Source organism: Narcine bancroftii, chromosome 1 (assembly GCF_036971445.1).
Source record: "Narcine bancroftii isolate sNarBan1 chromosome 1, sNarBan1.hap1, whole genome shotgun sequence".
In the NCBI taxonomy this organism is placed as follows: domain Eukaryota; kingdom Metazoa; phylum Chordata; class Chondrichthyes; order Torpediniformes; family Narcinidae; genus Narcine; species Narcine bancroftii.
This window is the reverse complement of record NC_091469.1, coordinates 297,603,728-297,631,348: the sequence shown is the minus strand read 5'-3', so window position 1 is coordinate 297,631,348 and position 27,621 is coordinate 297,603,728. Positions and strand designations below refer to the sequence as shown.

Genomic DNA, 27,621 nt, shown 5'->3' with positions numbered 1-27,621 from the left:
CAGCTCGCTTTTATATTTGGAATCATCTGGATAGAACAATCAACCTGAGATTATAGAAACTAGTTAGATAATAATATGAAATTATTTTAAATTTAAAAAATCAAAATTAGACTCTCACAAGTGGTATCAAAATCTCATAAATCAGAGCCTCCAGGTTGACATAGGTACATGATTCCTAAATTATTCAGCCAAATAATGGCAAGCCAATGTGTTCCCTGAAGGATGAGAAGAGCTTTCAGTTATGCTAGTGTTCTCAGGGCATACTCAATATTCATGAGTACTCAACTTGAAATGTTATTCAAGCCAACCACACAGATTTGAATGCTTGAGGAGGAGCACCATTGTTGGAGATATCATTGTCTAGGATCAGCCTTTGTTATGTGTTGACCTCTTGGGAGGATACAAATCATTTCATTTTATTACCGATTACCCACGGATTGGTTATCATTTATGCTTCAACCAACATTAGCAAAAAAGATCAAAAAGTCGGCAATTCCTTGCTGCATATAAACTCGTTGGCACATTTTGTTAAGCATTTACTCTTTGCAGACGATGCCTCTTTAGTTGTCCATTCAGAGCCAGCTCTCCAGCGCATGATGTCCTGTTTTGCGGAAACTGCCAAAATGTTTGGCCTGGAAGTCAGCCTGAAGAAAACTGAGGTCCTCCATCAGCTAGCTCCCCACCATGACCACCAGCACCCCCAAATCTCCATCGGGCACACTGAACTCAAAACGGTCAACCAGTTTACCTACCTCGGCTGCACCATTTCATCTGATGCAAGGATCGACAAAGAGATAGACAACAGACTCGCCAAGGCAAATAGCGCCTTTGGAAGACTATACAAAAGTCTGGAAAAACAACCACCTGAAGAAACACACAAAGATCAGCGTGTACAGAGCCGTTGTCATACCCACGCTCCTGTTTGGCTCCGAATCATGGGTCCTCTACCGGCATTACCTACGGCTCCTGGTACGCTTCCATCAGCGCTGCCTCCGCTCCATCCTCAACATTCATTGGAATGACTTCATCACCAACATCGAAGTACTTGAGCTGGCAGAGTCCGCAAGCATCGAATCCATGCTGGTGAAGACCCAACTGCGCTGGGTGGGTCACATCTCCAGAATGGAGGACCATCGCCTTCCCAAGATCGTGTTCTATGGCGAGCTCTCCACTGGCCACCGAGACAGAGGTGCACCAAAGAGGTACAAGGACTGCTTAAAGAAATCTCTTGGTGCCTGCCACACTGACCACCGCCAGTGGGCTGATCTCGCCTCCAACCGTGCATCTTGGCGCCTCACAGTTCGGCGGGCAGCAACCTCCTTTGAAGAAGACCGCAGAGCCCACCTCACTGACAAAAGACAAAGGAGGAAAACCCCAACACCCAACCCCAACCAACCAATTTTCCCTTGCAACCGCTGCAACCGTGCCTGCCTGTCCCGCATCGGACTTGTCAGCCACAAACGAGCCTGCAGCAGACGTGGACATACCCCTCCATAAATCTTCGTCCGCGAAGCCAAGCCAAAGAAAAAAAAGAAGATTCCAAAAGTAATGAAATGATTGCAAGGTGTTTTTGAATATCCTGAGAAAGTGATGTAAACTCAACATATATGGGGTCTTTCTTTCTGCTTTAGAGACAATTTCATGTTTTCACTTCATTCACTTCTCTCCAAATAACAAAGCACATTTAGACAAAATATATTTGCTAGCCATGTTGGTTTATTTAAATTTAGACACGTTATATCAAAATAATTCCAATTGATTAATTAATTTCTCATGACTTTGCAAGTTGAGAGAACTCGTTTTAGTTTGCAAGGAGACAAAATTAAACCAGTGGGTTACTTTTCCCATTGGAACATTTTTTTGGGTGGTTTTGAACAAAATTATGGAGTCTCTCTGTTCAAGTCTCCACATATCCAAATTTCCAATTAATCTTTTCAGATCAGGGGCTCTGGTCCTTTACTCGAGGAATAAGGTGTGCAAAAACATTGAGACTGAACTTGCATTAAATTGCCTCTTCCTTTTCCATTCATGTTATTTTAAAATGGTAAAAATATTCATGACCTAGAAATTCTGCTGCAAAGTTGGACATTTTTATGGGCCAGGAACCTGAATTTTACCTCAAATCCAATTTTTAAAGTGTGATCGAGATTCCTTCTTATGATCTTCAAAGCATAGTTCTGTGCACTTTCAAATCTTCAATCCCTGGGCCTCCAATTACATGCTATCACATTTATGGATGTTTCCAGCAAAAGCCAAGTATCAAATACATTGATGGTACTTGTTCAAGATCCTTTTTGTACAATTGATGCTCTTGGCCATTAACATTGAAACAGACATAAACTGGAGAAGTGAGACCTTTTTCCGTGTTAGTTAAAAGGTACCAATCTTGTCTACTCAACTGTGGTGGAATTTGAGGCATTCATTAACTTGTGGTTAGCTCATTCCTTTCAGCGTTTTCCTTGATGACCACTCTGCTGACTCAGTGTCTGCAGCTTTCCAGAAGGAAGGACCCAAAGGTTCATAAACCTTTGTGAGGAGAAATTTCTCATGCAGAATTTTTTATCCAGAAACTCTGCCCCCTTAGTTCAATTCCCTCAGCAAAAGAAATATCCTGTCATTATCTATGTTGTCAACTTCATGCAGACTCTTACGTTTCAGTGAACTCACCACTTATTTTTCTGAACTTGTGGTAGTATAGGCCTATTTTTCTTGCTTTCTTTCTTGGGAGATTTCATTCCAGGAACCTTCACTGAATTACTTCAAATGCAAGAATATACCTCCTTTAATAAGGCTGACGAGACCAGACTCACCAGAGCTCTTTATAATTAAAGCCAGACTTTATTTGTTTTGTGCTCAGTTCCCTTATAATGAAAGCCAATATCTCATTTACTTTCCTGGATTGCTTGCCTCGTACACAATCCAATTTTTCTCTCCTTGCATAAAGCCATCCTAATCTATCCAAACACCAACATTTAATAGTTCTCACACCACCTCCATAATAATTTGCTTTTCCATTGTGCACTGAAGATCCATGGATATTTTGTGATGATTGCATATTCAACTTTTCAGATTGTGAAGCAGTCAATTCTTACATGCAAGAAGACCTTGATAACAGTCAGACATAGTGTGAGCCAAATGTCAATCAATGATTATCTCCAAAGTGATAGCACAACCAGCTTTCCATGATCTTCATTGGCATCACAGGAATCCTCTTCTATCAAAATCTCAGTGGTTATCTCTGACCAGAATCTCAATTGGACCATCCAAAAAAATTATCAGAATTTTGGAATTCTTCAGTGAGTGCCTCAATTTGTGAATTTTCAAAGCTCTTTAATCTTAGGACATAGGAGCATAAATAGATTATTCAGCCCATCAAGACCGCCCTGCCATTTAATTATGTGTGGATCCATCTTCCAATCAGCCCACTGTCTGGCCTGCTCCTCATAACCTTTGATGCCCTGGCTAATCAAGAACCCATCATTCTAGGCTTTAGATACACCGAAATGCATCTGGCCTCAGCAACCACCCGTGACAACAAATTCCACAGATTTACCACCTTCTTGATGAAAAGATTCCTCCGTATCTCTGATCTAAGCAGACACCCTTCAATCCTGAAGACGTGCCCTCTTGTCCTAGACCCTCCCACCAGGGGAAACAACCTTTCTACTACCAATCATTGAAATGTCTAAATGAGATTTCCCCCCCCCCCCCCCCCCCCACCTGCCCCACCTCATTCTCCTAAATTCCATTGAGTACAGGGCAAGAGCTGTCAAATGCTCCTCATATGTTAACCCTTTAATTCCTAGAATCATCCTAGTGAACCTCCTTTGAACCCTCCTTAATGTCACATCCTTTTCTTAAAAAAAAATGAGTAGCCCAAAACAGCTCACAAATCTCCAAGTGAAGTCTCATCCGTGCCTAATAGAGCCTCAGTATCACATCCCTGCACTTGAATGCCACAAAGCCATTCACTCCATAATCTAAATCATTAAAATACAAATTTAAAAATAAGCGGCCCCATCATTGACCTCTGTGGAATGCCACCAGCAACTGACAGCCAACCAGCATTTGAACTCTCTGCCTAGTGCCAAACAACCAATGTACCCATGCAGGCACGTTTCCTGTTATAGCATGGGCTCTAATATATTAAGTAGCCTTCTGAAAATCCAAATACACAACATCCAGCCTGCTTGTCACTTCTCCAAAGAATTCCAATAGGCTGGTCAACCACCTACAAAGTAAACAATGTATTGTGATGGAATGCTCTTCAGCTGTTTGCATGATTATCAACATTTAGCTGACTCAAGCACTGTCCAATTGACACCTTATTCCTCACTTTAAGCATCATTCCCTCCAGTGGTTTAACTGTGCACCATCTACAAAAATCGAACAGAGCAATTTACCAGAGCATCTTAGAATGTATGACCCAACAGTATGACCTCTTCAACTGAGAAGACAATTTAACTTGCAAAATATTGGTATCCCCTTCTGGTCACACCTAATCCTGACATCTCCGGGTCACGCCCTTTCAACATTCTCTCCCTTACAAACCATGGGAGCAACTTCACAACAGATCACCACTCATGGGGCACAGGTAGCTAAACATCCTCATGGTCAAATAAATAAATTTGCCTATTCATTGAAGACATTTTTGTGGCACAGATATGTCGTTGTTGATACTTACTGCAAAGTGCTTTACTTCACTTTATGGATGCTCCATATTTGATGCATCGAACTCTGACCTTACATTGAGTATGTAACTGCTTCTTCAGATCTTTGGTTACTGTTAAACAAATACATCAGTTGATTATTAGCCAAGAAGCATTTTATCTGTTGGAATTTATTTTTATGTTTGACATATCCATCAACACATAAAAGGATGTAAAACACAGTGCCAAAGTAAATACTTTAAAGTTAATTTTTAAATGAGATTAGTTAGAAATAATTAACAAGAAAAAATTTACAAATGCCACACTAAGGAATCTGGGGAATGAGAAAGGAATGAGTGATGGGTTAGACAGGCTTGGAAATGCTTTCATTTTATTTGTGATTTTTGGCCAGTTATCAAAGAATAGAACCCATTCAGAATGCTTGAATACTCACACAACAATTAAGGACTCTTAAACAGCAACTTACAGTTCTGAGAGATGCTTTTCATGCAGAATGTGCCAAAGGGAATGGATAGAATGAAGGAGAAGAATGGGGAGCTTCTCCCCAACAACCAGATGGTAGAATGATTTACAGAGTGTGATTTCAATCCCCACAAATAGAACGATTGGCTTCAGATGGGAGAGCAAAGTTTTTACAAATCTTCAAGTTGACCCAATCTGCCGACCAAGCCCTGAACTCAGGTTGCCACAGGTTGGCTAGGGAAGGTGTGCCTGATGAAACCCTGTTGCCCGAGGAAACAGCTTCATTAAAAACTTGCACAGCTCTGCAAAGTAGTATATGCAAACACTGTGGCTATGCTTACTGTCCTCCTTAAGTCATCAGATTCCATCCTGCACCACTCCCAATCACATCCAGACACTTCCGGATGAATTGACAATCCAGGATCAAAATCCTACAAGAGCTCAACAATCCTCCATCCAGTATTTTCACTCTCAAAGCAATGAGTGCCCTACCTGCTTTGAGTTTATGACTAGCACCTAATAGCCTGAACATGCCTGGGATTGTCTGATCTTGGAAGCTAAGCAGGCACAGGACTGGTTAGTACTTGGATGGGAGACCACCGGTGTTGTAGGTTTCTATGAGGGATGCTGGACTAAGTGGTGACTCTCTGTCTGCCTTACGGTAGACAAAGATTAAAGAATTTCATGTATGTTACATTCTCAAGTGTAGTATTACGTCACAATATTGAAATCTTTACCTTTTTACCTCTCTGGAATTCCTTACCCAATAGGAATACGAGCTTGCCAATCAGAGTGAATCCTGGTTGGTTAACCTGTTTAAAGGAAAGCATTACTAAAGCACATGGAGCATTTCTGCGAGCCATCGATCTGTTTTTAGAACAGGAGGTTAAGATCAACAGGGAAAAGAGGAACGCAGCTCAGGCAAAAAGCACAAAAATCTCAGCATTTCAACCCCCATAAGATAAAAATTTGATCTACCAAAACAAACGCAAATATTCCCATGAAGTCCTCCAAAATTCGAGCGGTTGCTCGAGGTAGCGCTAATACTGAGGGCTAATTCTCTCGCTTCTGAAGGGCAGTACCACAAAAATGTTAAATGATTTCATTGGGTTTGTCACTGAGATTCTTTGTTTGCTTCCATTAGACATTGCCATAATTAAATCTTCATTTCATGATAAGATTTTCACACCACTAAGGTAATTTGCAATAAGAGAATCCACTGACTGTTTCAGGAATTGCATTTTAGCTCAAACCTATTACTTTGCCCTCCGTTAACAAACATAGGCCATTACAGCACAATACAGGTCTTTCAACACTTGGTGTTGTGGCGACCTATGGAAATCTACTCCGTAACAATCTAATTTTTACCTCCCTCACACCCATAACCGTCTATTTTTCTTAAATTCCCACACCTATCTAAAAATGTTAATGGCAAAATTCTCTTGGTACATATGTTCACGTCAGGTCCACTCTGGAAACTGTGGGATGATAATCATTCAAAATGTTTGCGGAATAAATAACACAATACTCACCAAAGGCAAGCCACCACAATGGACATGGCTCCTTTTAAACCCCCATCCTGTGGAAGTCTAAGTTCATGCAGATCTTGCATACTCTATTGGTTCTTTTTGTGGGATGAGATGATTAATGATAACACTGGGTTAGAAACTAAGCATTTAAACCATCAGCTGCGCTTCCTATTGAAGACAAAGCAAGTCAGAGCCTATTCCAGCTCTTTGAATTTGTGGGGAATTCCCACCCTCAATTAGTTTCTGTCAGCCATGCCCATGGAAGCATGCAACAATTGGAGTCACATTAAGATGATCATAATGAGCAGTTGCAGCTGGTGAATTTTGCTGCGACAGTGATAAGGATGAAGATTAACTAACACTGGACAACAATCCTTTTCAAAAGTTTTGCTTCCTGAATATAAATTGGGCATGATGATAGACAACTTCAAGCTGAACACAAAGATTATCTCAGATTTGCTGCATCACGGTAGACAAATTTTCTTGAATTTAACATTTTTAACCACATAATAGTGCTGACACAGTTCAACTGACCTAAAAATGTTTTGCCGCTGATTTTCATTTGTACCAGAGTCCAACAATAGTCGGCCAGCATTGATGGATTCCAGTAGCCTTGATATCGCTTTTCCATGGTTGCAATGTCCTGATGAAACTTTCACCATGTTCATCACTGACGGCACCAAGATCCACAAGATCCAAGTGAATGCAGAAAATTAATTTTTAATAACATGTTGCACTTTATGTATTTTTAAAAAAAATGCTTGAAGTAGACTTACAAAATGACAGAAAATCACAAAAATAGATTATAACTGAAGAAAAGTACATGATAGGAAGATTTTTATGTGATTGTTTTGTGATCAGCAGCCCAAAATCCATAAAATACACTCCAAAGTGTTCAGGAAGCAAAATCTTTACTGTCCAGTGTCATCAGTCTTCAATCCTCTCAACTTAACCAACTGCAAATGCATTCCTCTCCCAAACACATTCACTGCTACGAACAAGCTTTATGGTTAATCTGAGGCTTTGAGACAACTGACTACAGGTATGTGACTTTTGAGACAGGTACTGCCCTTTGCATGAGGAACACTTTTCTTCTAGGCAGCAATGAAAATAACATTTTTTTTCCAAAGATGCTATTACTCTGTGTTCAGGAATTTCCAAAGTGAGGTTGCTTTCTGGGTTCCAATAAGTTAGGTTCTTCTGGACAAGAACTCCTTGCACTACTATATGCTGGAAGTGCGAGCTGGTAACATTCCACAATCCATGGTTTAGGTCCGGGATAGAATTCACAAACTACCTCCAAAATTAATCAGGAAAAATGACCGAGAATTAAACTGAGGAATTTAAGTGAAGAAGGATGGGGAAAATCAGATGTTAAATCATGTAAGAGAGGAAAGAAAGATTAGATGGAGATAAATAAAGAAAAATGTGAAAGGAAAATAAGAAAACACAAACATATTTAATGTATTGAAAATTATGAGGAGAAGTTACAAAATGATAAGGCTGAAGTACCATAATCTTTGATTGAATAGAATTCCTGGAATGCAGATCTTATCATTAAGGAGTTTTCAGCACCGAATCAAACTTTCTGCTCTGCATTTAATGAGCAAATGTACCAAGGCATAAAAGGCACAGAGGTTGAAGCTGAACTCCTGCTTTCTCAAGCCTAACTGAAAAGCAGTGCCCTGGTTGCCATCATCCTGCTTTCTCAGGCCTAACTGAAAAGCAGTGCCCTGGTTGCCATCATCCTGCTTTCTCAGGCCTAACTGAAAAGCAGTGCCCTGGTTGCCATCATCCTGCTTTCTCAGGCCTAACTGAAAAGCAGTGCCCTGGTTGCCATCATCCTGCTTTCTCAGGCCTAACTGAAAAGCAGTGCCCTGGTTGCCATCATCCTGCTTTCTCAGGCCTAACTGAAAAGCAGTGCCCTGGTTGCCATCATCCTGCTTTCTCAGGCCTAACTGAAAAGCAGTGCCCTGGTTGCCATCATCCTGCTTTCTCAGGCCTAACTGAAAAGCAGTGCCCTGGTTGCCATCATCCTGCTTTCTCAGGCCTAACTGAAAAGCAGTGCCCTGGTTGCCATCATCCTGCTTTCTCAGGCCTAACTGAAAAGCAGTGCCCTGGTTGCCATCATCCTGCTTTCTCAGGCCTAACTGAAAAGCAGTGCCCTGGTTGCCATCATCCTGCTTTCTCAGGCCTAACTGAAAAGCAGTGCCCTGGTTGCCATCATCCTGCTTTCTCAGGCCTAACTGAAAAGCAGTGCCCTGGTTGCCATCATCCTGCTTTCTCAGGCCTAACTGAAAAGCAGTGCCCCAGTTGCCATCACAACTTATTTCCTTAACTGCTGTTTTCTCAGCAAATTGTAATGCAACATGAACAGCAGCAACATGGACTCAAGGCGCAGCTGCTGTCCAGTTCTGCAGCCCAGCCAATGTCCCCTGCTGGCAAAATGCAATTATTTCCAATAACAAATTACTTCACCCTTTTTCAGTGATTCAAACAGCTATTTATTCATGAAAATTCTGATATCCAAATTTGTAGATTACAGCCATAATTTTTTACATGTAAATCTTTAAAAAAATTGAACACAGCATTTTTTAAAATATTACATTACAGGCCCAAGCAAGTATTAATGCTCATTTTGTCTTTTTTTTTTACACTTCAGGTTTTAAAACATACATGCACACGCAGACACGCACAAGCATGCATGCACGCTCTCGCACACGCACACACACAAAATATTGTACGTTTTGCTTCTGGTGAGACTGTAAACTTGACGACTGAAATATTAAACATAATTGTTCAAAGAGCCTCATAAAATCATGATCTCACATTTCCTGGAACAAAAATGTCACAACAGAACCAAGTAATATTCCCTCTTCCCTCTCATTTCATCATGATACATTTGCAAACATCATAAACAATCAGTTATGGGAAACTAATTCAAAATTTACAGTAAGGATGTAGCAAATTAACAATTACATTATATCTGACAGCAGTGCAGTAATCACCACGGCAATTTGAGCACCAGTTTTGCAGTTGTTCTCAAAAAGGTTCAACACTGTCACATCTTAAGTGATGCCTGAAATAAATTACATTTAATTAATTCATGCTGCAACTTCTGAGACTGAAAAAAATGCAAATGTGATTGCTAAACCAGATCTTCAACCCATTTTTGCAAGCTTTATCTAAAAACGAACTGTTTATCAATCATTCCTTGCAAAATTTATAAAGACAAGTTCCATGCAGCATTATGTTATTCAGTAATACAAAATACAGAACAATTTAGCTATCAAAATATATCTGTGCATTCACAAGGATACTTCATAATATTTCAGCAAGGGTTCCTGAGAACTGAGTGCATTTCTGAATTGTAAACTACATTCTGAACTTGCTCATTTAGGCAATCTCCAATCAAATATGACATATTAATGGAAAATAAACTGTTTTAAAGTTGATCAGCAAAAAGAAGAATTGTGAATTGTCTGTGAAAGGCCTCGGCATTTTCCCAACTGATTAATTTTATGATGAAGACACTTTTCCAAATGATGCTCAGATATTGACCACAAATTTCTCTTACAAGATTGATAGTTTAATGATAACCTGCGTTCTCTTGTTCAGGAGAAGTCAAAATGCAACACTACACATTTTTCCCCTTGGTGGATTTGCAAAATGGCTGCGTTTCCAAATGCAAGGCATCCATGACATACTTTCTGATTAGATTTTCACACCCAAAAACACTTCTTAGAACATAATTAGGGCATTGCAAACTATGTCATCCCTTGCACCCTAAAACTTTCACAGAGGGTACAACTGATGAAAGAAAATGTGGTTAAGATGGTATTTGATCATCTGTTTTAATGACTAAGAAATGGAAAAAAAACATGAGACACTACAGATGCTGCAATCAGGAGTAAAATTCTATCTGCTGATGGTACTCAGTAGGGTGAGCGACATCAGTGGGGAAAAAATGAATGATCAATGTTTTGGGACAGAATCCTTCAATCAAGACAATATGAGAAAACAACAGGTTGTGCTCGAACTATTTTAAGCAGGAGAGGGTGTGTAGGATGATGATTATCAGTTTAGGGTTTAAGATAGGATGTTGTCATGACTGGAAGATTTTCACGATGGGAATCAATTTGCATAAATAACTTGGTTTCTGAAATTCAATGAAAAGTGCAAATTTACAGATGGCTCAAAATTAGGATGGGCAAATGGAGTCAAACAACAGATCAGAAATTACAGACTAAATTGGATTAAAAATATAGACACTAGATGCTGGAATCTGGGATGAAAGGTAAACTGCTGAAAGAATCATGGAATTGTGAAGGCAAAAGTTTGGTTGATATTTTTGGATCAAACGTTGCCCTATTTCACATCTGCGAATGATAATGCAATCGCCACAGAATATAACCCACAGTGATGATGAAATCCAATGTTTCCTTCAACCTATTGACATCTTGATTCCAGAAGGCCATTCTGGATCACTTCCAAAGGTCCCTGCCTTAAGAACAAAGAGCACCCTGCTTGAGAGAATTGCTCCAGAGAGCTTGAAGATACAGCCTGTAAGATTGCACTCTCCTTGCTAACAGTGGATTCTCACTGAGTACTTTTGAGCTAGTCATGGCAGCAGTTGCTACTTTCTCCACAGATGGAAGGTCAAACCATTCTGTCAGGTAACCAAAGAGATCTTAATCAATCCACTAACTTCTGAGCAACCTTCAAGACCCTGATGCTGTTACCCTGAGGCTCTTGGTGTGCATTTTGGGCAAAAAATATTGATTTGTTTTGCTGCCATCAAACAAAAGGAGAGGACAGCACAACACTTGAAGCTCAGAGAATTCATTACATAAATTTGTATGTACAAGAATCAAGATAAGGAAATAAAAGTTCAGGCCTTGACAATGTAAACAAAGAGGTGGTTTATTAAGGGGGAAATACCTAAAACCCAAATTGCATAGATGTGCTGTGATAACTTAGCAGTATATAATGAGTAAAAAATAATAAGTTCTAGGTATGGGACAAATTCAAAGTTGTACTTTCTTTGTTATGAATACTGGAAATTGAATTGGTTGAAACGTGTTCATGCTATTTTATTTGCAATGATTCATGAAGAACTTTTTCCTGATGTCTCCAAGGTAACACAAATGTAATATGTGTGAAAGAGGCCAAGCTATGATGTGTGGAAATTGACCCATCAATCATTAAACTTTGCACTGTCGTAAACATGACTTTGTAGAAGGAGTAAAGAAGCATGAATAATATAAACATACACTGTATTGTATACAGTATTAATTTCCAAAATCTCAAAAGCTTTTCATTTTTAATGGTTCACTTGTGTACTCAGGAATGAACAATTGAATGGAGTGAATTATTTTTGCCTGAAGATCCTAAGTATATCTTTCTAAATTGTTGTGATTCAGTATTTTGCAGGGTACATGCCACTGCAATCTGGGTTTGCACGTTAATAATCAGTTGATGAAATGCATAATAAGCTATAAAAGGAGCCTTCTATTTCCCATCCATTGCTTTCATGGATGTAAAACATTATTACAGGCAATCCCCAGGTTTAAAACATCCGATTTATGAACAACCCATAGTTACGAACTGACAAGCCGATGTCAATTTCCGGTTTGAGCATGGATGAGACATGATTCTACGAGTAATTACCAAAAATTGTTACATTTTTATTAGCATTGTGTCGCCAACAGTCCCCACACCTCCCCAACAGCTACCAGCCCCCACACTGACCTCAGGGAGGGGAGAAGCAGAAGCAGCGGTGTGCGCCATCACAAAGCCGTGGTCAGGTTACGCCTCACACACCCTGAGCAAAGCAGCAGGCAGGCGAGGGGATGAGCAGCCCAGTGGAGGGGAAGGGAGGGGGGGAGAAGCAGTAGCGTGCGCGATGGCGACGCTACTGTCAAACTATACCACACACAGCCTGCACAAAGCAGAAAAATGGCTGCTGCTCGGCTTTAAAGTGCGATTGTGCCAAAGAGCGAGGGAGGGAGGTAGCAGAAGCAGAATGCGTTATAGCGAAGCCCTGCAAAATGGCCACACTTGGCCCCACAAAATGACTAGGTCTTAAAGTGCGATTAAAAGTATTATTACCTGTATTATTATTATGCAGTACATTATTGTGCACTGTATTATTATGTTTAAGATGTTTTAGTGCATTGGGAAGTATTTAATATGCATATAAATGTAAAATATATACTATATACTCTTATGTCCGGGTTGTACCATCTGAACTCTTAATAAAAACTAGAAAGGCTTGTAAGTTTACAGCATATTTCTTTACTCACATCAGGCTACTGGATCTCATATAGATATGACGTCTCTCACTGCGCATGCACCACTCTCAAGTATGATGTATCTCTTAACATGCTCTTAACATAAAATAGTTCCAGGTTTCCTCAGTGTATAACGTATACTAAGATAAACATTTGACTAACTGACGCTAAATAAGGACCGTATCTACTGTTCCAACTTGAATACAAATTTAGGTTAAAGACAGACCTAGGCAATGGAACTTGTTTTTAACCTAGGGACTGCCTGTAAATGGAAGAGATCAATGCAGATCTTTTATCCACCCCATAAGCGAGTTCTATTAGCTCATTGGTTACAAATAATGTAATTAAAAACACCAACTATTACAAACTATAAATCTGATGAAATGACAAATTTAATTTTAAACAAATGGTGCATGAAAATTATGATGATAATACATAATAAATTAAAATCTATCAATGCTACTAACAATGCAGACCTCATGGCTTAAATCATGACATTTGTTTGCATTGTGTTTATTTTGCAAGACATTTACATAAAAGGCATTTGTTTAAAGACATTTCTTGCAATTATATATTCAAGCAACATGTATTTTTCGGGATGAAAGTACTAATTAAGGTGTTCAGAATCGTATGTTACATAAGGCTTGACAGTGATGGACACATCTTTGAAATGTATAGTAAACAATTTAATTGCACTGATTATCGACTAGCCAGGTACAAACCTGCTAATGGACAATCAAAACATTTTAAGGGATATGTATACCAAGATTCCACCCAAAAGGGTTGCATTATTTAGCCACACTTTTATTTCACTGTTTATTGATTCTGGAGTTAAATATGAAGTTCTATAAATGGTTGGTGGCTAAAGGCTTTCTTAAAATTTGATTAGGTAGTCTTACAACAGACATTTTTAACCGTGACCCCTGTATTAATGGAATCGCTATACCTTCACTGGTCAAAATCTATCTTCTACTCTGCAAATCATAGGCCCTTAATAGCTGAGATATAATTAAGTTGGGAAACATGCTGTGGTATGAATATTCATATATGTTTACCTGCACACAACAATCTACATTGGTCAAGAAAAGGCTGTGGGGGAGGGGGGTAACAAGCAAAACCACTCATCATCATACCAATCTTCAAGCAGGAAATGAATGTATGGTATTAAAGCAAATCAGGAGTAAAAAGATGCTATACAGAGAGTAAAAGTTGAAAATGTAAACTTTCCTGCACTCAGCACTAGATACAAATTATATCTGGGCAGAACATCAGATCTAACAACATCTACCTGTTCAGAGAAAAATACTAATTCAAAGCAAGGTCACTTATCATGAACATCTCACTGCTGTGTGTTGCACCTTTGCAAGTTATGCTAGGTGCAAACTAGGTTTCTGAGGCACTCTGCGCATGAATTCTGCATTATTTTTATCTGGTTTTGGATAAGTTTCTGGACTTCAGGCAGTGAACACCTACTTTATTTCTCATACAGTGTACATTGCTTAGTTAAAAAAAAATATTTTAAACACAGCACGGTAATAGGCCCATTTGCCCATGCCCCCCAATTATACCCAATTGCTCTTCAACCCCTGTTATTTTTTTTCATGTATAGAGCTGCCTGAATTTACTGCTTCATACTCTAGTATGCAAAAAATAGCTAGAATATGAAAGCACATTTACAGTGATTAATGGAAATCATGATCTGTCGCCTGCACAATCGGAAGAAGTGTGCAGCAGGGTATCGAAATCTTTATTTTCCATTTAATACCTTCAACTTCGAATAATATTAAATTCCATTTAATACCTTCAACAAAGCCTTCAACTTCACTCAAAGGTTCGCCTGATTAATGGATAAATGCACTTACATGTAACAACTTCATGGAAGGCAGAAGATTCTTTAACAAGAATGTGCAGTAATTTAATCATTTTCATTAAAAAGTGGTGCAGGTCATTAAATAATTGCTTCATGATTACACATTTTCTCACAAAAAAAACAAAGGTACAACAGAAACAGGAAAGCAAAAGGGAATGCATAATTTCAAAAATTAGAATGGAAAAAAAATCTCATAGACTTGTCTTCATGATGTTGGCATTTGCCATTTTAGCATTCATCAAAAGCTAAAATTCTGACCAAGGTAAAATTTTTTGACCAGCTGTATATCAAACACCTCTTAAGAATGAGCACAATTTGCTAATGGTTGACAATAGCGATCCAGTCCAAGCCCTCCAAACCAGACAGTGGCAATATGCACTTCCATCTTCAAAAGCAGGATTCTCATGATAGGTTTAGAAGACCATGCATGTGGACAAAAGTGGGGAAATTTGAAAGAAGCCTAAACAAAAAGGGAACTGACCTGGAAATAACCTTCTTCTTTGGTAAACATGGATCATCCAATTTTGGTCAGTGAGCATACACGTGGAGCATTATTGAAATGAAATGAAACCTCAAATAATCACATGATTAACACTGGGGCTTCCTCATCATCCAGCCTTCTGGACTTGAAATCCAATCACAGACTGAGCACTCAACTCTATTTTTCAAAACATGCATTGGGAGGTCTTTATAATTATAAAATGTAATGTGTGTAGATATTTTTTAAAAAAACTTGCAAGAACTTGTGCAGCATCTCCATCTCCTGTAGCAGTGCGGTCCATCTTAAGGAACTGTTCAATGGTTGCATTGGTCATGCTAAGGCCATTCATGGTATCTTTTGCCACTCTTTTTATGTTCCTTTTGTAGGTGTTCCAATTCTGCCTCATACATCATTTCCTGTACTAAGTACTTCTCTCGGCGCATCCGGTCACACAAGTCTTTGGGCATATCAGGGATTAGATAAGCTACGAAGGACTTGAAGCCAAACACAAAATGCTGAAATAAAACAGAAACCTCGTAAGTTTGGTACCCAAGTCTCTTTACATCATTTCACACCTTTTTCTTGCGTCATTTTTATTTTGACTTTTTTGCTTTCTCAGCAGTAGACCACCAGAAGGTACTTTTTCATTTTCGGTGCTCAAAGCCATGGATTGTATTAATTCAATACTTCAGTTGTGTTGTTTGAGTAAATCAGGGAAGATCCCTTTACTTGTCAGGCTGTCTTGCTTGCCATCAATTATCTCACCAATCATAAAATAAAAACTTCACTTCAGGGGAAACTCTAACACAAACTTCTGTTACACATAGCTTTCCAACTTGATCCCCAAGCAATAGGTGGGTGGGGGGGGGGGGTGGAGGAGAGCAGGACTTATTTATTTCTTTTTCAATCTTTTTATTAATGTTTCATAATATACACAACTAAGGAGAATAGAAATAATCCAATTAAAATAGAATGTCCAAGTCTACATGGTATAAGTATCATATATAAATTCCAAAGTGTGAAAATGTGAGATATTAGGAATAATTTTCCTAAAGAAGAAAACAAGGATAAAGGAATATTGATATTATATATATTTAAAAAATACTAATCTACTAATAAAAATTTTTAAAAAAACAACTGAGCGGCCTATCTGAGGATCTGTGGAATAGTTTAAAACATAGCTCCGGTCCACACAGCTAGAATTAGATTACTTCTGGAAAGGAAGAGCTAATTCATAGAATAACACCGGTTATATCCCATGCGAGTAATCAATAAATGGTTTCCATGTTTCGTCAAATTTAGTAGTTATATCTAAAGTATGACTTCTGATTTTTTTTTTCCAGATTTAAGAAAGACATAAGATGAGAAAGCCTTTGAAATAATACAGGAGAATCAGAATCTTTCCATTTAACCAAAATGGCTCTTCCAGCTGATAGTGTAGAAAAAGCTGTAACTCGATCTGCAGAAGTTGGTAAACAACCTGTGTCTGTAATTCCAAAAAAAGCAGTTATGGGGTTAGGTTGTAATTGAATAACCAGTATCAGTGATAAGAGTTTTAAAAATATCTTTCCAAAATTTTTCTAACATGGGACATGACCAAAACATATGACAATGAGGCCACCTCAGTATTATATCGATCGCAAGTAGAGCTTGTATTAGGAAGGATGCGAGCTAGTTTACACTATCATCACAGTGTCTGCAGACTTCCCTGTTTAACTCCATTATTTGTTATTAATTTGAGCTTAACTCTATGCATTGCACATATCTAAATTTCTCTATAATTATTTTGCCCAATCTGAAGAATCAAAGCCTTAAACTCTCAATATTACTTCATACTAGTTTTAACTTTCTTAAAAGACATTGTTAATAGTGTTTGCCATATATCCACTTGATATGTCAAGCACCAAAGCACAGTCAGTAGAAGAGAACAAGATCACCACACCTTACAGTCTATATAAATTTTTAGACTAAAATAGCCACTTGGATTTACAGGCTCTGGTATTAAAATCAATCAGGATAATATAATGGTCATTGATAAGATTCCTGGTTTATTCCTGGTCAGCCTTGTAACATAAATCAACCTAAAATAATTATTGGCAAAAATAAAGATTCAGGAGTACCAATCTCCACAGCGAATCTTAAGTACACTATCTTTCATTTTAAGACTGTCATCCCTGGTTATTGTTTTCTTATTTAAGGAAAATATTATCCCTGCATTAACCTTTTTCAACGCTGCAAGAATTCAATTAATTTCAACTGTATTGCCTTCTAACTGCAAGCTAATGCAGACTGACTCACCTCGTACAGAAAACCAACCATTTCAGAAACAAGTCTTGTGAATCTTCATTACAGTCCATTTATTACAAGTACAATAAACACCTGGTAACCGGGATCTATTGCAATTGGCAGATACCAGATGTGAATTTTCCAGTTGCTTGAGGTTGCAGGCTGCATGATTGGCCAACTGTCCACTAGGGGGCCCCAATTTTAAACTTCTGTATTATTTTGCTATTTATTTTCCACAATTCTTCTTTCCGTTTGCTTGAATTCTGGATACTGGGGATTTCATTGTTTATATTTTTTTCAGATAAAGAAACTAAAACTGTACGCATTACCCCAAGAGCAATTCCATCAAGGTCCTCTGCAAATTGCAGATGTCTTTCTTTTGCACTCAAATCCTCGCTGCTCTTCATGTAAGCTTTCCGTGACTTGTCGCAATAAGCATTAACACTATTCAATCTTTCTCATTATTTAAAAGATACCGTGTCCTTCTCTTGATATACTGTGGATGACCACACATTTTTTCCATGCTATGCTGATCTTGCCTATTCTCTCAAATTATCCGTATCCCCTTAAAACCTCTTTGTATCACATTCCCAGCTATTATTTTATAAATCAGTGAACTATGAAATAGGACATTCGATTTTCCTCAAACTCCTGACATGAACTTTGTAGTTCTCTAAATCACAGTCTTCCTATGTGAGTAAGACAACCTTTACTCCCATTATTTGTTTTCTGTCTGTTAACCAATTATTAATCCATGGCCTTGTTGACCAGTCTCCTGTGTGATGCCTATGGAAAGGCTTCTGAAATTCTAATATTAATTGCATAAAATTCATTTCTCAGAAAATGATGACCATTAATTCTCTGCATAATTTATTTTGCTTGTTATTGTACTGGAAGCATTTTCTATTGGACTTTTGTGACCTGTAATTGCATCAGATATGTGTAAATAATGTTTTACTGCCTCGAGGAGGAACAGTGAAGTGTAATTGGTTGTAAAATCACACCGGTAGCTTTCAGGGTGTTGGCTTGTTGACAGATTTGGTTTTCTGGGCCAAAAAAGTTACCTATAGACCAATGGTGAGATGCTTTTGTGATAAATTAAAACATGTTGGCTGTAGGGAGCTCTTATGATTGAGAATCTATTCTGTTCCTTACACGTTCCACAAAAATCCCAGAACCTTCTCTGGCAAACATAAAACTAAAAAAAATCTGAAAATCATGCACTTGTACATTTCTCACAGTTAATATTTACCAAACCATTAACATATGCATTAAAATTTACATTAACAAAGAAACATAAAATCAATATGAACATTGTGGGTCATGGTAAACACCAATGTTACAAGGAAAGATTCATAAGACATGGAAAGATTTAAATGAAGCTTCCTTTGATTTTCTTCGAACATGTGGCAGCAGTTACTGAGTGAAACTAATTCAGAGAGGGAGAAAATTGTGGGGCCTCTCGTCTTTCAGAGAGGCACAAAAATTGCAGATGCTGGAACCTTGAGCAAACATGGAATTGCTGGAGGAACTCAGACAGCATTCGTGGGTAGAAAAGATCAATCAATCTTTCAGGTCTGGATCTGTACAGAGACCAAGAAGAAAAAGGGGCAGTGACAAGTTCAAGCTTATTATTATTATTATTCAATTGTATCGGTACAACTGGATGAAATAGTGTTTCTTTGATCCTCGGTGTAAAAATGAAAACACATATATGGACATAGCACACACATTTAAAAGCAGTACATATTTACAAATAAATAAATATCATTATATACACAGTAGAGTCTCAGAGGGTTTGTATGAGCGGTTCATCAGTCATTCAACAGTCTCACTGCCTGTGGGAAGAAGCTGTTTTTTTTTTAAACATGGTGGCTCTGGCTTTGATACTCCCAACATGTTTCTCTGTGGGAGTAGTTGGAAGATGCTGTGCAGGTGGTAGGGGCTCTTAATGCTTTTGTGAGCCCTCTTCAGGAATGATCCCAGTAGAGCATGTCGATGGGTGAAATATAAAAGGGCAAAAAATGGGAGGAAGGGCTGATGATAGGGTATAGGAATGAGAAAAGTGAGAGGTAGAAAGACTGGTACAGGGAGAGACTACGGGGGGGGGGGGGGTGGAGGAAGGGTTATGGTGGAACACTATTTCAGTCATTGTACTGTTTGGCCCACCTACTGTAACACCTCCCCCTCTAGGATCCCTAATAAAGGTGGTATCGCCCAATGCCCTCCCTCAGTACAGCCTTGGAATCAGGCCAACAGCATGTAAGATATGACTGTGAGTTTCTAGTTATTAAATTCTGTTAATCTCGACCTGGCCTGTTGGGTATAATTAATAGCACTACAATTTAATCGCTATACCTATGTGCCATGGACAAGGCTATTTGAGCGGAGAAACTGGACACTGACCCAACGATCCAGAGGCCTCTGTTAAATTCGATCAGTGGCTGCACTCCCTGAGCGCCTTCATGAGGTGACACGACATCCAGGACAAAGTTGATAAGAGAGACCTACTGTTTCCACAGGTCAGCCACTACATCTTCCAGATGATTCGAGACTGTGAGACTTACTCAGCCACTATGGGGATCCTGTAGTAGCAGTATCTGGCCCCAAAGAATGTGATCTACGCCAGATATCTTCTCGTCGACAAGCATCTAGTGAGTCCATAGATGAATATATTCGAACTTTGTGGAAGCGGGCGAGAGCTTGAGGCTGCCCCGACATTACGGCAGCCGTCTACCAGGAGGAACTGATCAGGGATGCCTGTGTGGCCGGGTTCAGGTCTGATCACATCAGGCAAAGGCTCCCGGAGAAGGGTGATTGGACCATGCAGGATGTGGCCGATCTCGCAAAGGCACCAGAGATGGCCCATCCAAATGCGGAAGTTTAACTCCACCGGCAGCGTGGCCGCCACGTTGGGAGTTCATATGCCACCATCTTGGAATGCAGGGTCCAAAACTTCAGCTGCTATCGAGAGCAGCCAAAGTGCTATTACTGCAGCCAAGGCACCTGAAAAAGAATTTGCCCTGCTGGAAGCGCGACCTGTTCCAGATGTGGATTAAAAGGACAGTACACACAGGTGCGTAGGTCCAGACCTTCCATTGCAGCGCCGCATGCGAACAGCGACTGTCACCATCTTGGATCTTGTCATTTTTGGCCCCACTTTCAGTAGCAGAAACAGCATAGTGGGGGCACAAGCATGACAGCCAGGGTTGACGTCACTTCCGGCAGTGACCGCATCCAAACCATGGGGGCAGCCATCTTCAGGTTGGACATCTCGGAAGCAGCCAATGCGCACATACAGTAGCAGTGAGCAGACAACGAATGGATGCTAGCATCGTCATTCTGGTTCAGAGCACCCCACACCAATTAGTGAAGTCTAGCACGGGCATTGAGGTAAATGGCTGCATCACGAACTGCTTGTTTGACACGGGGAGCACCGAGAGTTTCATATGCCCGAATACTGTACAGCGATGTTCCCTCACAGTGACCCCAGACAAATGTAAAATCTCGTTGGCCTTCAAGTCCCCGTTCGACCAAAATTCGAGGGAGCTGCACAGTAACGCTAACCTTGGGTGGCAGCAAGTATAAGAATTTTAAATTGCCCGTGATGCCACAACTCTGTGTACCAGTCATACTGGGCTTGACTTCCAGTGCCAACTTAAAAGTGTTCTGATGAAATATGATGGGCTCCACCCCTTCCCTCCTCACTGTCCATAATAACCAACCTTTAAACCACCTATTTTCCCCGAACACAGCCAATCAGTGACTCGACTACCACCCTGCAGTCTATCTACCCTCCAGTTCCCACCTCCCGTTCGAAAACCTCACCCTTAACTGTAAGGCAATGGCAACTAAGAGCAGGTGATACAGTCCTGGCGACAGAGCCTTTATCAAGGGTAAGGTTAAGCGACTCCTGGCAGAGGGCATCATAGAGTCCAGCACCAGCCCTTGGAGAGCATAGGTGGTGGTGGTAAAGAGCGGAGAGAAGCACAGGAAGGGATGGTCAGAGACGACAGCCAGACCATCAATCAGTTCACCCTCTTGGATGCCTCCCCCTCCCCCGCATAGCTGACATGGTACAAGAGATTGCCCAATACCGGGTCTTCTCTACCATTGACCCCAAGTTGGCCTATTACCAGCTCCTGATCCACCTGGAGGGCAGACCATACATGGCATCTGAGGCAGAGGCCGCCTCTACCATTTCCTCTGTGTCCCTTTAGGAGTCCCGAATGGAGTCTTCCAGAGGGTGATGGACCGAATGCAGTCACTGAATTGGTTGGCCTGCCTCCGATTCTGTAATCTCTCCCCTCCAGATCCCTAATAAAGGCGGTACTCCTTCATTACTGCCTTGGAATCAGGCCAACAGCATGTAAGATATGACTGTGAGTTTATAGTTCATCTTGACTTCTGGCCTGTTGCGTCTAATTGATAGCGCTACAAATTGGGTGGGGAGGGGGAATGAAAGGGAAAAAAATAAAAGTGCAGTAGGAGGAAAGGTAGAAATGAAAACCATGGAACCAGATGAGTAGGTTTTACCTAATGTTAGAAAAATCAATGTTCATGTTACAACTATTTTGTCATGAATCTCCATCACTCACTCAGTACACTTAATCATTTGCAATATGAATACATGCACTGAGGAGATTTGAGTTCAATTATCACTTTACCATCAACCTGTTGGGAAACATGAGAAAGCATAATTCCCTGATTTGTAAATACCATTTTGGAAAAGCCACTGCCAGCAAATGGCAATCAAATTAAAAACCCAAACTCATAAAACTTTGTCCAAGTTCGCGCCAGTCTTATTGAGGAATCCCAGCTTATTTTAAATATAAGTGACACTGTAAAGGTGTGGGCAAAGATTCATTGAACAATGAGAGTCACAACAAAAATTACGGAAACCAGGGCCACTGCCTGAGGTGCAAAACAGATTCAAACTAAAAAGGATAAAATGTTACTTCCCAATCAGCTCCTAGACACGAGGTATTGCTTAGATTTTTCCAGGCACTGATGGAATTACATACCAATAGTAACTGATTACTATTTTATAAATTGCAATTTCATTGATGGGATATTGACAATGACAAATTTTCAACAGGACGCTTTGTTGAAGTAGATGGTGTCAGCAATTACTTAGCAATGCGAATGATCTTCTTTCAACTGATTATTTCACATTCCGAACCTAGTTTTTTTTAATATTTAGGCACCTACCTGGTTTTGCATATATCTGACAAGGTGCTCAGGTTCCAAAACATCGGTTACTCTTTAATTTGTATGGATGTTATGTGACCTGCTGAGCTTCTCCAGCCATTTATCTATTGCAATCGACCCCGACATCTGCAGACTTTCTTGTTTAACTACACTCCAGTTTTTCAATATTCCCCCCGGCCACTACCTTCAACATGTTTTGCCTTCACCATGGTACACTCTATTCCAGGGTATGCCATCCACAAAATTACACTGCAGTTACTCACCGACACAACTTTGACAACGGCTTCCAAATCTGAGTCTTCAATCGCCAAGGAACAGAAGGTTAACTGGCACATAAAACACCGACTCCAAGTCATACCCCGTGCTGAGTTGGAAACATTGAAGAACCTTTTGCAGAAAGACTGTTTCAGTGTAAGGTGGTTCATCATCTCCTTCGAAGGACAATTGAGGATGGGCAATAAAAGCTGGCCTTCACGCTAATAGGCTGATAAATTTAAAAGGAAAATATCTGCTGATGATGTTAGATGAGGAAGGTAACAGTGATAAAATGCTAGGAAAGTGTGGATTCAAAGTTATCCTGTTCTTCAATGCTCACCAACCATATCCTACTTCCAGAGAAATGTACATTAACATAATAATTCATATAATTTCCTCGAAATCATCCCTGTTACATGGTGAAGGCATGTAAGGAGGGAAACTGCAAAACTGACCTCAAACACGATGATGAAAGCCAAACGTGCAGCTAAGACATGCCAGAATTGTAAGGTGACCTCATATCGGTTGCGATCCCATGGAGGAGCCCTGTAGTCTCTGTACCTGCAAGTTAAAAGGTGGATGGAAACACAAATCTTTTTGCAAATGTCAACAATGGTGACTGATGAGGGTAGATTAGAGCATGTATGTTTGTGCTTTGAATTCTGGGCAACCCAAGTTAGGTCTCTGCTTTTTAAGCAATTAAACCTACCCTTGCTAACTCCCACACATCGTGGCCCTGCTTTCATGAGAAGGAGGCCAGAATTAAACATAGAAAGCTGAATAATTTGCAACGGTCACCTGATAGCTGAAGCAGAACAAAGAAAGTGAAATGATAAAGGAGGCACCATGTGCCTAAAGGCAGAGGAGGTATTCACAAGAGAAATGGACCTTGATCAGGGTGCGGTCAAAATTGAACTGGCCTGTGCGCTGGACAATGTGGAGATTAAGGAAGAGGAAGTGTTGGATCTTCTTAAAAACATCAAGATTGATAAGTTTCCAGGGCTGGGCGTGATATACCCCAGGTTGCTGTGGGAAGTGAGAGAAGAGGTAGCTGGGACAGTAGCTACGATCTTTGAATTCTCTTTAGCCATAGGGGGAGCAGCCAGATTGGAGAATGGCAAATGTAGACCCCTTGTTTAAAAAAGGTACTGTAATAGAGAGAATCCTGGGAATTATAGGCCAATGAGTCTTGCGTCAGTGGTGTCCAAACTATTGGTGAAGATTCTTAAGAATAGGATCTATGAGGATTTGGAGGAGTACAGTCTATTCAAGGATAGTCAGCATGGCTTTGTGAAGGGAAGGTGGTACCTCATGAGTCTACTTGAGTTTTTTGAGGAGGTAACAAAAAATTGATGAAGGTAGAGCTGTAGATGTGATCTACATGGATTTTAGCAAGGCATTTGACAAGGTTCCTCACAAGAGACTCATCCAGGAAGTCATGAGGTATGGGATCAGTGGAACCTTGAGTGTGTGGATAAAAAATTGGCATGCAGAAAGAAAACAGGAAGTAATAGTGGAAGGAAAGTATTCTTGCTGGAGGTCGGTGACTAGTGGAGTGCCACAAGGATCTATTCAGGGACCCCTCCTCTTTGTGATTTTTATAAATGGCCTGGTGAAGAGGAGAGAAGATGGGTCAGTAAGTTTGTGGATGACGTGATGGTTGGAGGAGTTGTGGATGAAGCTGAAGGCTTCATCTACTGTTGAAGGTTACAAGAGGATATAGACAGGATGAGGAGTTGGACAAAAAAGTGGCAGATAAATGTGAGGTGATGCATTTTGGAAGGACAAACCAGAAGGCTGAGTGCAAGGTTAATGGTCAGTTACTTAGGAGTGTGGATGAACAGAGGGAGCTTGGGGTTCAAATCCATACATCCCTCAAGCTCACTGCACAGATTGATTGGATAGTTAAAAAGACCTATGGGATGCTGGGTTTCATTAATAGGGGAATTGAGTTCAGGAGTAGGGAGGTCAAGTTGCCACTCTACAAATCTTTGGTAAGAACACATTTAAGAGTATTGTGTTCAGTTCTGGTCACCTCTTTATAGGAAGGATGTGGAAGCTATGGAGAAGGTGCAGAGGTGAATTACCAGGATGTTGCCTGGATTCAAAAACAATTCTTCAGAGGCAAGGTTAGCAGAGGTGGAACTTTTCTCTTTGGGGTGTAGAAAGATGAGAGGCCAGCATGTGTTTCCTAGGGCAGGAATAGAAAACACCAAAGGACTTATGAATAAAATTAAGGGAGGGAAGATTTTTAAAAAAACAAGAGTTGTGGATGCCTGGAATGCCTTGCCAGGGATGGTGGTGGAGGCTGAAACATAAGGGGCATTTAAAAGGCTCTTAGATGGGCACATGGATGAAAGAAAAATAGAGGATTATGGGTTAGGGTAGGTTTAGTACTGTAAAGAATATATGGGTAGGCACAACATCAGGGGCTGAAAAGCCTGTACTGTGCTGTGTTCTAAAGCAGGTTCTGAAGTGATGCACTTAACTGAAACTCAAATTTCCCAGTTTAACTGTGAATAATCTTTCTTTTCTATAAAATGTTGGGTTATTGTGCACTGGAACACTAATTCACAGTAACACTGAGCTCTCATTTCCAGCCACTTTACAGAGAACTGATAATCAGATCATTAATTGGGGAGGAAATATTGAAATGAGTTTATTCTGAAAGTTGTTGCCAAGAATTAATGGAGATCTTTTAAACTAAAAGGCAATGCGGAGTCATGGGGAAGCTGTATGTAATCAAATTACAGAACAAAGACAAATCCTCCAGAGTAATGTTACCCTTTTCTAAATGAATCAGTTTGTGGAAATAAAAACCCTCTATTCATCTTCTTTAATGCTTGTTAATTAATCGGACTCAAAAATCTGCCCATATCATTAGCTCATTGAATACAATTAAAATATATTTTCCAGTTTTCTTCATTCTCCTCCTTTCAAATGCCATCATTTTATTTAATGAATAAATGCAAATACAAATATTGCCTACCTCATTTTCTTTAGTCCCCCCAAATGAAAATGATGATGGGAAAAGAGACCTTTTTCTACTTTATTCCAACCTTTTCATGTACATCAGGTTTAGGGTTTATTAGATTTGCTGGGCAAAACATTATTTTCCACTCTGTGAGTAGTAACATGGCGTGCTCTCCTGGAACTGCATTCAGAGGCAGAGCTCCATCTGGTCTTGTTTTCATATAGTTCATTTGGCCTCAACAGTAGAAGAAAATTTCAAGATTCAAGATCAAGATTCAATTTATTGTCATGTAATAAAACAGAGTTATACTACATGAAATTGATTTTGCCTGCTGCAAGGCGGACAGATTTGCCATCGGCAGAAATTGCCTAGGGTGCCTCTTACAGTCAAGAGAAAGAGAAGCAAAACAGAGTTCCCCAGAGTTACCAAGTGTCTGTAGATTCGCCTCCAGAGCTTCCGCAGCCACACAGTCCAGTCCAAACCATTGGCAACCTGGACTCCAGATCTGAACCTCTGACACAATCAGGAACCCTTCAGTGCCTTCGGGATCGCCTCGCTTCCAGGTTCCTAGTACCCCTTCAGCCAGTTTCAAGCCAGTCTCCAGCAGTCTGCATGAGTCCCCCAACAGCAGACTCCAGCAGCCCCCACGGCCTCTGTGGGATCCTCACCTCGAGTTGCCGCATGCATGGGCCATTCAGCCACCTCACTGGTCCACCGCCGTGGTCACTGTCCCATGGGTCGACTCCTCTGCTTCTCCTTCTTGAATGGGCGATGGTCTCCTTCTTTTTGGTCCCCTTCACCAGTCCTCCACTTCCTTGGAGTCTGCAACCCCTCATGGCTGCTGCCGATTATAGATGGCGTCATCTTGGGCGCAGACCCCGTAGTTAAAAAAAAAAACCAAAACTACTGTTGGCTCCTTGAACAGGCTGTTCAAAACCTGTGCGGAGCTGATGGCAGTTGAGTGGGTGGTTGGACCCGGGGCTGCTGTAATAGCAGTGTCTCCATGTTTGAGCTTCCTAGCCTGTGTTGACCAATCTTCTGCCGTTGAAAATTGGTAAAGGAAATTTGTGATTAATATGTTGTAGAATAATACAGAAATAACCTATCTTAACTCTGAAACCCTCTCCCTGTGTCAAGTGTGATTTTAAATAAAGAGAATCAAATAGGGATCAAGAGAGCTTTGCAAAATCGATGCAATGAAATTTTGCTTTCCAATCTTACTATTAATTTTATTTTTTTATAGTAATGTTGTAAGATTGTTTATAATATGAATGTTTGCTCTATGATGCTGCCAAAAACATTGTTGCTGACAATAAATTTCTGGTTCTGAGATGTTTTCAGGTTCAATTTTAATTCAGAGACTTCAATAGTACGACTAGGAACAGGAGGAGGGGAGAAATAAAATAGAAGGGATCCAAGTTTTCTGATAACAGAAAGACATGTGGAAGGCCAAATTGTGGGAAGGACATCAAAATTCTGCATCAGCATCAAGATAGATTGAGCAATAACCTGGCAAATGGAGTTTAATGCGGGGCAAGTGTGATATTATGTGTTTGGTAACAGGAATCAAAAGAGATGGGTTATAATTTA

General features: G+C 40.1%; 1 protein-coding gene across 1 annotated transcript in view; it reads right to left on the bottom strand.

Moving 5' to 3' along the window:
• Positions 1–13,330: 13,330 nt before the first annotated feature.
• Positions 13,331–27,621, bottom strand: part of ano3 (anoctamin 3) — a 344,977-nt gene continuing 330,686 nt past the window's right edge. Inside the window, exons 25-26 of the mRNA XM_069905103.1 lie at positions 23,513–23,618; positions 13,331–15,820 (exon numbers count right to left, since the gene is read on the bottom strand). Of these exons, the coding sequence (XP_069761204.1) occupies positions 15,641–15,820; positions 23,513–23,618 (286 nt within the window). The 3' untranslated portion in view covers positions 13,331–15,640. The remainder of the gene's footprint in view (positions 15,821–23,512; positions 23,619–27,621) is intronic.